The following is an 11,723-nucleotide window of genomic DNA, read 5'->3' as shown; positions in this document are numbered from 1 at the left end:
ACATTTGAGAAGTTGTACATGAAGTAAGTGGTGGGTTGTGTTCATGATCGAGTTTAGGCGGCGGTGGTGGTGGTGGGGGAGGGGCACAATTCTCTGTCAAGTGCCAAGCCCAATCAATGGCACTCTTTCTCTCTCTTTTGAACAAAAATAGACACACTCCTTAGCACAAATGAATGGAATTGGTTCTCTCTCTCTCTCTCTCTCTCTCTCTCTCTCTCTCTCTCTCTCTTTTTTTCACACACACACACACACACACACACACACACACGCACGCACGCACATTCGAGGCAGACCAACTTATCGACGCGTGACACATCTCGTTGCTCGTTATCTTTCCAAGCTTCGAAGCAGAGCCACCCTTTACAAAAACAAAAGTAATCAAAATTGAAGGCTAGAGTGAAATTCCATGGCCTCCTAAAAAGTTTAAATAATATAAATATATACATAGTACTAAGTATTGTGACTTTTTGACAAAACTGAGAAGTCAAAACTAAATCTTTTCATTGTTTACCATCACAGTACTTGTTTCTTACCCTTCACTTTTATATTTCAAACCAAATGACTTCTCACTTACTCTTCACTTTTACATTTCAAACCAAATGTTTCTTGAGGTTCTTGAAATAAGGGAGAAAGTGACACATGGATGCCTTCTCCTTCCTTGAAAATTTTAAGTTCAATTATATATAGTATAGATAATAGAAGAATGAAAGGTGCTTTACGACTTTATTTACATGCAATGCTTAGGGATTGGTTTCTCACTCATGAGCTTACGATCTTCGATTCGACTGCAAAAAATTGCCATGGAATCGGCAGGTGTGGTGGTACTGTATTTGTGTGTGTAAGAAAGTCACATGTCTACTGTGACCGCCGTTCAAACTAAGTGAGAACAACTACAACACAAAGCAAATGAGAGATTAGAATTGTGTGGCTTCAAACTGCCTTGTAGCATGTGCTAGGCCATGGCCACTCACAAACTCACAAGAGGCGGTGGCAATCTTGCTTGCCCAGCTACATGTGAAGAAGGTTTTTTAGAGAGGATGGAGAGCGCTCCCAATCCCTTCCCTGCTCTGATGTCGCCCTTTACTTTTATGGAGGGTAGTGACTCTCCACCTTTGGCCTTCATGGGTGGCCTTGCCCAATCTCGTGTTGGTGTTGCACCTTATACTTCTCCCATCATGGAGGAGGCCCTCTCCTCCCTCTTCCAACATATGCAGATGACTCAGCTACACCAAAATCCTGATGGCTCTGCTCGACCCCGACATGCCCCCATTGTTGTCCTTCAAAGTCACAGATAGAAAGACTCTGCGCCCGTCCTTCAGAGAAGGAGAGAGATGACGATGGAGGAGAGAGAGAGAGAGAGAAGAGAGAGAGAGAGAGAGTGCACTCTGTCACTTCCATGCATCATCGCCTTGTCCCCAAGCTTCGACTCCGCCTCCATAGTTGCTGCACGTCCACGTGTATGCTCCTTTGCTCCATTACAGTCACCACGCCTCTCAAGTTTGAGCCCTGGGCACAAGTCTCTCTCCCCCCCAAAGCTCAAGCTAGTGTAAAGGACTCCCCCTTCCGCCATATTATGTTAGTAGATAGTAGATGGAGGGTAGGGACTCTCCACCTTTGGCCTTCATGGATGGCCTTGCCCAATCTCGTGTTGGTGTTCCACCTTATACTTCTCCCATCATGGAGGAGGCCCTCTCCTCCCTCTTCCAACATATGCAAACGACTCAGCTACACCAAAATCCTGATGGCTCTGCTCGACCCCGACCTTGCTCCATTGTTGTCCTTCAAAGTCACAGATAGAAAGACTCTGCGCCCGTCCTTCAGAGAAGGAGAGAGATGACGATGGAGAAGAGAGAGAGAGAGAGAGACTGCTCACTGCCACTTCCATGCATCGACATCGCCTTGTCCCCAGGCTTCGACTCCGCCTCCATAGTTGCTGCACGCCCACGTGTATGCTCCGTTGCTCCATTAAAGTCACCACGTCTCTCAAGTTTGAGCCCTGGGCACATGAGGGAAAGAATGCGAACAGCGACAAAATTCAAATTAGCGAATCCCTCTCCCCCTCTCTCTCTCTCTCTCTCTCCCTCCAAAGCTCAAGCTAGGATATGTTGACAAGTGTTAAGGACTCCCCCTTCCGCCATATTATGTTAGTAGATAGTAGATAGTAACTCTTCTCAATAGCCTTATGTAAGCCATAGTGAATATTCACCTTGTTTCTTTGTATGTGTGTGTGTGTGTGTGTGTGTTTTTTTTTTGGGGTTTGGAAATTGGATTTGTGTTGCCGGTGGTTTTTTTTTGGGGTGGGTGGGGGTGGGGGTGGGGGTGGGGGTGGTGTTGGTATTTGGTGGCATTTTTTGGCCTTTTCTTTAAATAAAAAGGGAGGGGGAACCCTTTATCCCAAAAATATACAAATAAATCCCTTTAAACCATCTTAAGCAGAAATTTAGCAGCTTAAACTTTTTTTGGCTATATTTACACTATTTTTTTGCAAAATCTAAACGGAATGTATTTTTTCACTTGCACATTAACTGGCTTAAGGCTAAGTTGAGACACACTTTTCTCGAAACGGGCGGGGCGAGGGGCTCTTCTATTTGCAAATTGAATGGGACGATTTTCTATAGTAACTAGTTTGCCTTGATTGACTCACTGTGCAGATAGCAAGAAGTAAAATAGTGATAATGGTGTGGATTTTACCGCATGGCATAGCTCGTGACGATGGCTCCATAGCATCTCTTCTCGAAGCTTTTGCCAAAAGCTCTATGACCTCGCATCACAAATGAGATTTTGCATGAAAAGATGTATGAATGTAAACAGTTCCACATTATAATAAAAACAAAATGAGATGCATTTCATGTATTTATGATGATTGTGCCCATTAAAAAAAAGAAAAACCATACATATGTATGGTGTGGAGTTGGCACCGTTCTCCACATTTATAATAATACCGTAGGGAACATGCCTTTTCCCCGCCACTTTTATCCCCTTCAGTGTTGAGGGGGGACTTATGCTTCTCCTCCAGTGTTGGAGGGACTTTCTTATTGTAAAACTACTAGAGCTTTACAAGGAAGAACTCGTTACCGGTGTTTTATGAAGACATGTATCATTCAACGTTGCCTTGCCATGGCGTATTGTCTATGTGTTCCTTTGTTGGGCATCACAAAAATTCTTCAGCCTTTGTCACCTTCATCTACAATCTTTTGAATAAAAATGATGGAAATTTATTGCTTTAATGTGTACATGATTTAATATAAGTACTTTTGAGATCACATGAAGGAAATGAAAATACGAAATGTAAGTGTACCTTTGGTATTGGCCGTGTCGATCAACACAAAATCTTGGATGGAACCGCTTCTAGAACTTCCTTACATTCTTCCGCCACTACCATCTTCATCCATTCTGCGATGTCTGCAAACATATTGATTGATGTTGAACCCACCGTACTGTTCGTCCATAGGCTCACATTCACATGCACACATACACAAAGTCGTAGTCTTTGGGGCACCCCATTTGACATATATATTGATCAAAATATGGCCAAGTTAATTAGTGTGTTCCAAGATTCCACACTTAGATAGGAAGCTTTTCGAGAAGTTCTGGTGCTCTCTGAAGTGTACCACATTTAGCAAAACATGTCAACCAAGGCATTGTCAAGCACGATATCTTTTCAACAACCCCTTACCAACAATATCAACGTGAATTTTTATGCCCATATCAGAATCTTGCGTAGAGCCACATGCCTTCAAGATGCACACGTATGTGATTGCATCAAGAGAGAGGCCCTTGCTTGATGCAATCAAGATATGCACATGCAGGTGATTTCCTCTGGACAAAGGCCCTCACTTCACATGCGTTGATATCTGTTTTCCTTGTGCAGTCACACAATATTTTGCCCAAACACCTTGCAAACCTCTTTTGATCGGCATGATTCACATGATTCACAAGATACATTCAAACAAATTGGTTTGTCCAATAACAAGCTCTGATCTTGCTCTCAAGGTCACACTATTTTAGAACAAGGCAATTACCATGTGGTAGGGCCAGGTATTTACAATGTATGTGAAAAGAAGTGCAAGATGAACGAAAAGCTTCTTTTATGTAAGAGAGGAGTAATAGCGTCATTGACAGAGGCACATATCTTCTTTGGAAGCTTTTGATTATTACTCTTATTGCACCTGCCCAAGTAGCGAGAGAAACTTGTGCTGTTTTTAGACCCTTTAAAAACATTCACACCTTGCAACATAACCAAAATTTCATTCTAATTACTAGCACTCCATCACATTTCAAGCATTGAGATAAAAATCAGGTATCCAATGCAGAGCATCTTGCAGAAAATCATTAAAAAGAATCCTCTTACCCTTACAACGATCCCATGTTCACCTAGATCCAAAACAAACAAATCAATTTTGCTTCAGTATCTGCAATTTCTTGATGCAGGGGAGACCGGATGGAATGGCTTGCTTGGTCAACTTTCTTTTGATATACTTCGAGGCATTCCTCTTCAAGCTGTAGCAACATCTCCTTCTCTCTCCATCGCTTTCTCCAACTTCATCCCATATGTATTGTCAACGAGGCAATCAAAAACCTTAAATATATTGACATGATAGCAGTAGTAAGCAGACAAATCAATTTCTGCTTCAGTATCTGCAATTTCTTGATGCAGGGGAGACCTGGAATGGCTTGCTTGGTCAACTTTCTTTTGATATACTTCGAGGCATTCCTCTTCAAGCTGTAGCAACATCTCCCTTCTCTCTCCATCGCTTTCTCCAACTTCATCCCATATGTATTGTCAACGAGGCAATCAAAAACCTTAAATATATTGACATGATAGCAAGTAGTAAGCAGAAGGGAGGAGGGTCTTGCTAGAGTCGTAAGAGCATACTTGTTGCATACGCATGCCTATCAAATCACCTTACAGTGGCATTGGGCTAAAACAACATTCAACACGAGGAAACAAAAGAGCAAACCTACAGCTCATGTAGCAGAGAGCCACATGTGGTATCAGCGAGAATCTCCACGAAGTTCATGGCATTCACTAAGTTAGAACTAGATGAGCTGATTTCAAAATTCTCTAGGATTGCGGTAACACATGAAAGAATTTGTGGGAAGACAAAGCCTTAGTGATTAAAGCACTGGTAATGTTTACCAAAGGAGGTAGCTAGCTACAAGAAGAAGAGTGATGGTTTGTCCTTCTCTTACTGGTAATGTCACATGCCTTCAAGCGAAAAGTATAGCTGACTGAATGGTGAGAGATACTCTCGCTTTGCATCCGTTAAAAACAGCCTAGAGCTTTCTGTCCTTGCTCCTGTTGCGCATATCCCGTAATCAGTGCGTCGGACAAGAAGCTCCTCAGGCACTTTTTATGCTTTGTGAAACGTACCACATTTGACATACATACCGACCAAGGGAGTGCCAACCACAACTTCTATTTTCAAAAGCCTCTGACGAACAAAGAAATTGTGAATTTTTGTGCCCATATTAGCATCTTACATAGAGCCACATGCCTTCAAGATGCCATGCGTAGGTGATTGCATCTGGACAAAGGCCCTCAGTGTGCATCTGCTGAAAATAGCCTAGAGCTTTCTAGCCCTACTCCTGTTGTGTGTATCCTGCAATCAATGCATTCCAAGAGTGTTGTTCCGAACAAAAAGCTCCTCGAGCACTATTTGTGCTTTCTCAAGTGCACCACATTTGGCATACACATCGACCAAGGGAGTGTCAGCATGACATCTCTTTTCAATAGCATCTGAGTAACAATATCATTGTCAATTTTTGTGTCCATATCAACATCTTGCAAAGAACCACATGCCTTTAAGATATACACGTAGGTGACTGCATCTGGATGTAGCTCTTGCTTCACATCTGCTGAAAACAGTCCACAGCTATCATCATGAATTTTTGTGTCCATATCAGCATCTGCAGAAAACAGTCCACAGCTTCCTAGCCCTGCTCCTCTTGTGCATATCCTGCAGTCAGAGCATTCGAAGAGATGCCACTCCAAACAGTAAGCTCCTCAAGCACTTTTTGTGCTTTCTCAAGTGCACCATGATTTGGTATACATGCCAAGACAATGCCAAGTACCTCGTTTTTTTTTTACAGCCCTGTAGTCAGTGCATTCGAAGAGATGCCGCTCTGAACAGTAAGCTCCTCAATCACTCACTTTTTGTGCTTTCTCAAGTGCACCACATTTAGTATACATGCCAAGGTAGTGCCAAGTATCTCGTTTTTTTTTTACAACCTCTGGCTAACAATATCATCGTGAATTCTTTTGCCCATATCAGCATCTGCATAATGCCACATGCCTTGAAGATACAAGCATAGGTGATTGCATTTGGGAGAGCTTCCCTCTCTTTGCATCTGCTGAAAAAAGCCTAGCACTTCCTGGCCCTCCCTTTATTGGGCATATCCCGCGATTAGAGCATTCCAAGAGACAGCATTCCAGACAGGAATCTCATCGAGCACTTTTTGGGCTTTATGAAAAACACCGCATTTGAGTGATTCAGTTGGGAGGCCGCATTGTGCAACACGACTGAGGTGTTTGAGTGATTTTTAAGGAGGTCACTTCACTACTAGTAAGAGGGGTGACAGACTCACGTAAGTGGCAGCGACCATATTTGAATTTCGAGCAGTAGCATAATTCAACATTGGTACGTCGAAGTGGGGATCATCTACCTCCCAGCTGTGTTTATTGGGCAAGGCAAGCGCAAGTTTCCTCAGTTGATCTCTCTATACTTCTGCGGTTTTTCTTCGCGTCATTGGTAGAAACTCTCCCAGCCTCCTCTTCTTGTCTTCTAAGTGGTACTTCTCCTCCCTAATCGCGGCATGTGAGTTCTAACTGATGAGCCCACCATCCTGTCCATCACTGCCACCCTTCATTATTAGGAAAGCCAATTGAAACCCAAGTTTCTGCTACAACATACAGAAGAAAGGAGTAATACATCTTAGTCTATTGACAGTACTGCTTCAATCAAGAGCCTTTAAACAATGCTCTCAAAGTTGTGGATTACACCAACAACAAGCTTCCAAGTAGTGCTGTAATATATCTTGTCACAGGAACGTCAGGCACCCCTGATTCTGCAGGAAATGAGGAGCATCTGGGACTATCTGTGTGCGCTCATATCAGCTCTCAAAAATGTATGTGAGCATAGAGCCATCCGATTATCACTTAAGAGCAGCACCAACACTCTGGTCCACCTCCTCTGGTCCTCGGTGCTCCGCCAATCACGTTTCTTAGCTTGCTGCTTGTGGGGAAAACATGAGGCCACTGCACCTGGAGCAAAGAGAGAAACTGTCACCAGCGTGTGACTACTATCTATCCTTTTTGTTGATTTCTTTCTTATTATCTATTTACTTTCACTTTTTGGAAGCACCCCTCGGGAAATCTAACTGCCCTGCATTGCATAGCTAGTGTGGAACTGTCCAGAGGGAGTCCAGGCCTGAGGGCAAGAGAGCACTAAGGTTGGACAAGGACTATGGTTAGCCAAGTGGGGTCATTGACTAGCCAAAGTGGAATCCTTTGCTACAGAGGCTACATTTCAGTTTTGGATGTGGCCGCAGTGTACAAAGAGGGTCGGATGACCTAGAAAGATACAATGGCAGCATCTCCTAAAATTTAGGGAACTGCTATTTTGGGACCTGAAAATGTGTTGGCGTCATTACCTCCGGAATGACAAAGGGAACATTTTCTTACTCTGCCGTGAAGTCAACTGGGCAACCGGTTGGGATATTTTTAGACGGCAACCCCGAAACGGGAAAATGCTTATAAATGTGCCAAGTGGCACCTTCTGGTGCACTTGCCTCATGCAACAAGAAGTGGCGCTGAATTTAGGAGGGGGAGAGCCTCATTTTCAGTTTTGTCACAGGTTAAGAGCTATGGAGTGCTTGCTTTCCCTCTTATGCACAGTGCGGTGCCAGGAGTGATGCCCTGCACGCTACGCACTGCCCTCTCTCTCCCCTTTGGCAGTATGTTATGCCCCTCTAGTGGGCTCTTCATTTGACCAATGTACAGTTGTGTGGGTTCATGCGCGATTGCCGAGGCAAGAGCCTCTTGCACAGGTACTGGATTAGCTAGCGGCTAATCCCCCCCGCAGGTACAGGTGAATTCGGAGAGGTTTCACGCCAGAAATCTCGTCCGATTCAAAGGGCAAGTAGCCCTACAGGTGCGGGAGCTCGAGGACTTGCTACGGATGCGACCGGCACGCGAAACGGAGCCCGAAACAGCGAATTACAGCCTGCTGTGTATTTTTGCAGGTTTAGGGTTTTGGCCCTAAACGGACCCTAATATCCCCAGGAGGTTCGGGGACGCAAGGGGACCGTTGTACAGGCGATCTGGCGCATTTTCAGGGCTGAAAACAGAGAATTCAGCGTGCTGCAGATTCTCGCCAGGTTTGGCAAAGTGCCCGTATGCGTCGGGAAAGTCATCCAATGCGTGGGAATACTGATTGTGAAGGGTTCTAGTACAGTTATGCTGCCAAAATCAGGCTGGAACAGTGGAAATTCAGCCGAGTTTGTGCGGGGCAGCTTGTAGGGAACCACAGCGTTTATTCCCTCTTTTGAACAATAAAGAAATACCGAAAGGGGCGCCTAAGTTAGGGGCCAATCTGGTGTCCGTCTACTCATACAGGTGCAATCTAGCAGCCTGTATCCCTCTCCCCTTTGTTGTGTCTTGAAAGTACAGGTAAAATAGACGACTAATAATGGGTGAAAGCTAAATCAAGGTTTAAAGTAAAGTCTACCGCCCTTTTTGGATTGAACAGGCCGGTTACAGAAACACCGAGATAGAGGGGGAGATCATATGTATGATCTTGAAAGCCGATAGAGAGGGAGATGCTTATATGTCTGATTGTCTGTACCTGCTGAACGTCGCCTTCCAAGTCTTCTAAATAACGTTCAAGTAACCCAACGGTCCCCTAACTAACCTAGACGTGCACTAGTTTGCCATAATTGTGCGGCTTTCAAGTTCTTTTTAGCAATTTTTTGCTTATGCGTTCGTATTTCACTTACTTTACTATGCTTCGTAGTCCAAATATATCTGCCCTCCCAATTTCGTAGTCCAACTCTCTAATATACACTATTTCTCATGTATGCATCTCTAGATATGCTATTTATGGTTAAAATCCGAGTTCTCATATACATTTTTAATGGAGTTTTTAGCCAAGATTTATCAGCATACAAGCATTTAGACATTTACTTGACCGCTGGAGTTCGAAACTACACTTCAAAACTCACACATTCTAGACTCGTAGAACAAATCAATCACTCATTGGATTTCAGATTATTGAACATTTCAACTAAAATCGCTGAATAGATTTGCAAACTTTTCAATGAAAAACACCAGAATAATCTTGTAAGAATAATATTGTAAAATGTAATATTCCATTGAAATGCCAAAAACTGTCAATGATTTAATTTCCCTTCCCAAATGCCATCAATCATGCAACAATATGCAACATTTCATTTCCAAGTATGATTTTGATGTAGATACATCTTCAAACGATCAGATTTGTTTTCAATTATGAAGCTAGCAATGCAAATAATGAAACTACAATACCTCTTTCTAGTGTTATGAACTTGTTTGGAAATCAAGAAAAACTAACCAGTGAATTTTAACTTTTGATTTCGAGTGTTTTGCTTTCCGTCTCCGTCCGAAATCGAGCAGCGGCTCCTCTCACTTGAAAGTGAGTCACTCCGCAGCAAGATTTTGAATTTGCTTTCCAAATTTCTCTCTCTTTCTCTCTTTCTCTCTTTCTCTCACTCTCACTATGCCTCTTACTGTAGCGCTATACTACGCAGTGTAGAGGTGATGGCAGCCCTTTCTGCGGCTCCTTCTCTCCCAAGCTTGCATATTAGCTCTCTCACTAATCTTGCGCTACAGAAGCAGAAAACTTACTCTCTCTCTCTCTCTCTCTCTCTCTCTCTCTCTCTCTCTCTCTCTCTCTCTCTCTAATCTCAATAACACACACAGGCAGCGCTTACACAGAAAATCATTATCGTCTCTATCTTTCTTGCATCAGAATCTCTCTCTCGCTCTTTCTTTCTCGGCTCCAACCTGATGAAGTGATCTCTCTCTCTATTTCTGAACACAGAGAGCGGCCTGCTCCTTCTTGGCTTGCCTCATGATCACGCTCCTCCTCTCTCTTCTTGCAGCCCCCACCATGCAACCATTTCGGGCCCTACTCTCCTCTTTGGCAACTTGCGGTGCCTCTAATTGACACACAACAGGTAGCCCTCTTCTCGGCTTGCAACCCTCTACTGGTCCGCGACCCTACACAAGTAATGAGCACGCAACAGCCCTACTTAGCTCTCACCGTTCCATGGCCACCCCACTCTCAGCTCTGCCTCACGACCTCTGCAGGCGGCCCTCTCTCTAACTAAGCCCTGCAGTGTTTTTCTCTCCCTCTCAGTTTCTTTGTGTAGCGCTATACTATGTAGGCAACAAGTAACACATAGGCATAGATGCCAATAACCAATGGTAAAAAAAATGACATGTCGTCAAAAATTTGCATCTTCTAACCTTTTTGATGACAAAATTGGAGGCTATCATTTCTCTCTCACTTAGCTTGTGAGCTCCCGCGAACAAAACTGATGAAGAACATCCCTGATTCAGCATACTTAACAAACTGTTTGGTTCACTTCCCTCGAACCACTTCCCCAAACTTCTTCAACACAAACAAACCCACATCTTCATCTTACTTCTCAAAAACATCTCCAAATTCTCACACTCTTACAAATTCTACCACATCTCCTACTTCTACTCTAACATGATCACTCACACATGACATATGATAAGGAGAACATCATCAATCTCTCACCCGCAACAACTCCCAAGCTTCATGAAGAAAGAATGAAACGATCCCCAACTTCGAGCACCAAAATGTTCCCCAAATATGAATAAAAGCGTGAAGCACAACTTCGCTTAACATCTTCAATAAAATCGGCCACCCGGAACCTGCTGCGCCAAAAAACTCCGGCGTAAGGTTTTTGAAGCATGCTTCCACTCACCGCACAAGATTGTGGAGGTGAGCATATTTCAATGTAAGCCTTAGTGTGGGACTGGTCGCTTAACTTTAAATGGTAACTAGAATAAGAAAATACTATTATGCAAGTAAAATCCAAATCAATGCTCTGTAGTGCAAGTTAAGCGAAGTTAAGCGGCGGACAGAGACACTGGAGCGAGAGAGAGAAGAAGACGAACCGCGTTCTGGACCTTCTGGTGCTCATTGATGACTCACAAGGGCCCTCTGCTTTGATTTTTCTCAAGCGTTTCTTCCCAAGCTGCTTCTTCTTCATCGCCTTTCTCCATGGCGGCTCTGCTTACTGCTTCCAAGTTTTGGCAGCTTTTCCTCTTTATCTTGCTCGTCTACCCTCAACCATCTTCTCTGCTTCACCCCCAACCATCTTCTCTGCTTCACCCCCAACCCATTCGGTTCTTTCACACTCTTTGTCCACCAAGCCTTTCAATTCTCGGACATCCAATTCCGTACAGCCTCTGCACCTCTTCATCTTCGTCCAATCCAGTCCTTCTCGAATCTGCTCCAAATTTCTACATGACTTACAGTTCTTGGCATACGTCATCATGTATCTGCATCTCTCTCTCTCTCTCTCTCTCTCATGCGAGGCCTTGCGATTGTATCCTGCTTTGTGGTTGGACGTATGATGTGATGTGCTGCCTTGCCCCTGGACAGAGAGAGATCCCATCTGAAGGAAACAAGAGATGGCGCATAGAAAGA

At 43.8% G+C, this 11,723-nt stretch overlaps 1 protein-coding gene across 5 annotated transcripts; it reads right to left on the bottom strand.

Moving 5' to 3' along the window:
* Positions 1–2,269: 2,269 nt before the first annotated feature.
* Positions 2,270–11,421, bottom strand: LOC147424587 (uncharacterized). Of its 5 annotated transcripts, none has more exons than XR_015186496.1 (4): positions 11,189–11,421; positions 10,806–10,942; positions 10,508–10,575; positions 2,270–3,402 (listed from the first exon to the last, which is right to left on the bottom strand). XR_015186496.1 is itself a non-coding variant. In XM_086500741.1 (3 exons), the coding sequence occupies exons 1-2, from the start codon at positions 11,281–11,283 to the stop codon at positions 10,825–10,827; spliced, it is 213 nt and encodes a 70-aa protein (XP_086356867.1). In that variant the 5' UTR covers positions 11,284–11,421; the 3' UTR covers positions 4,615–10,575; positions 10,806–10,824. The 5 variants fall into 5 exon arrangements, 1 of the variants encoding a protein (XP_086356867.1); XR_015186497.1 differs by having other exon boundaries at positions 2,328–3,191; positions 3,299–3,402; positions 10,508–10,942; positions 11,189–11,325; XR_015186498.1 differs by having other exon boundaries at positions 2,329–2,754; positions 3,076–3,402; positions 10,508–10,942; positions 11,189–11,325.
* Between the last annotated feature and the right edge of the window lie 302 nt (positions 11,422–11,723).

The sequence above is a fragment of the Adiantum capillus-veneris genome, chromosome 25, assembly GCF_014529385.1.
Source record: "Adiantum capillus-veneris isolate H3 chromosome 25, ASM1452938v2, whole genome shotgun sequence".
Lineage (NCBI taxonomy): Eukaryota > Viridiplantae > Streptophyta > Polypodiopsida > Polypodiales > Pteridaceae > Adiantum > Adiantum capillus-veneris.
Note: the sequence above shows the minus strand (reverse complement) of the source record. Positions and strands in the feature narration are given on the sequence as shown.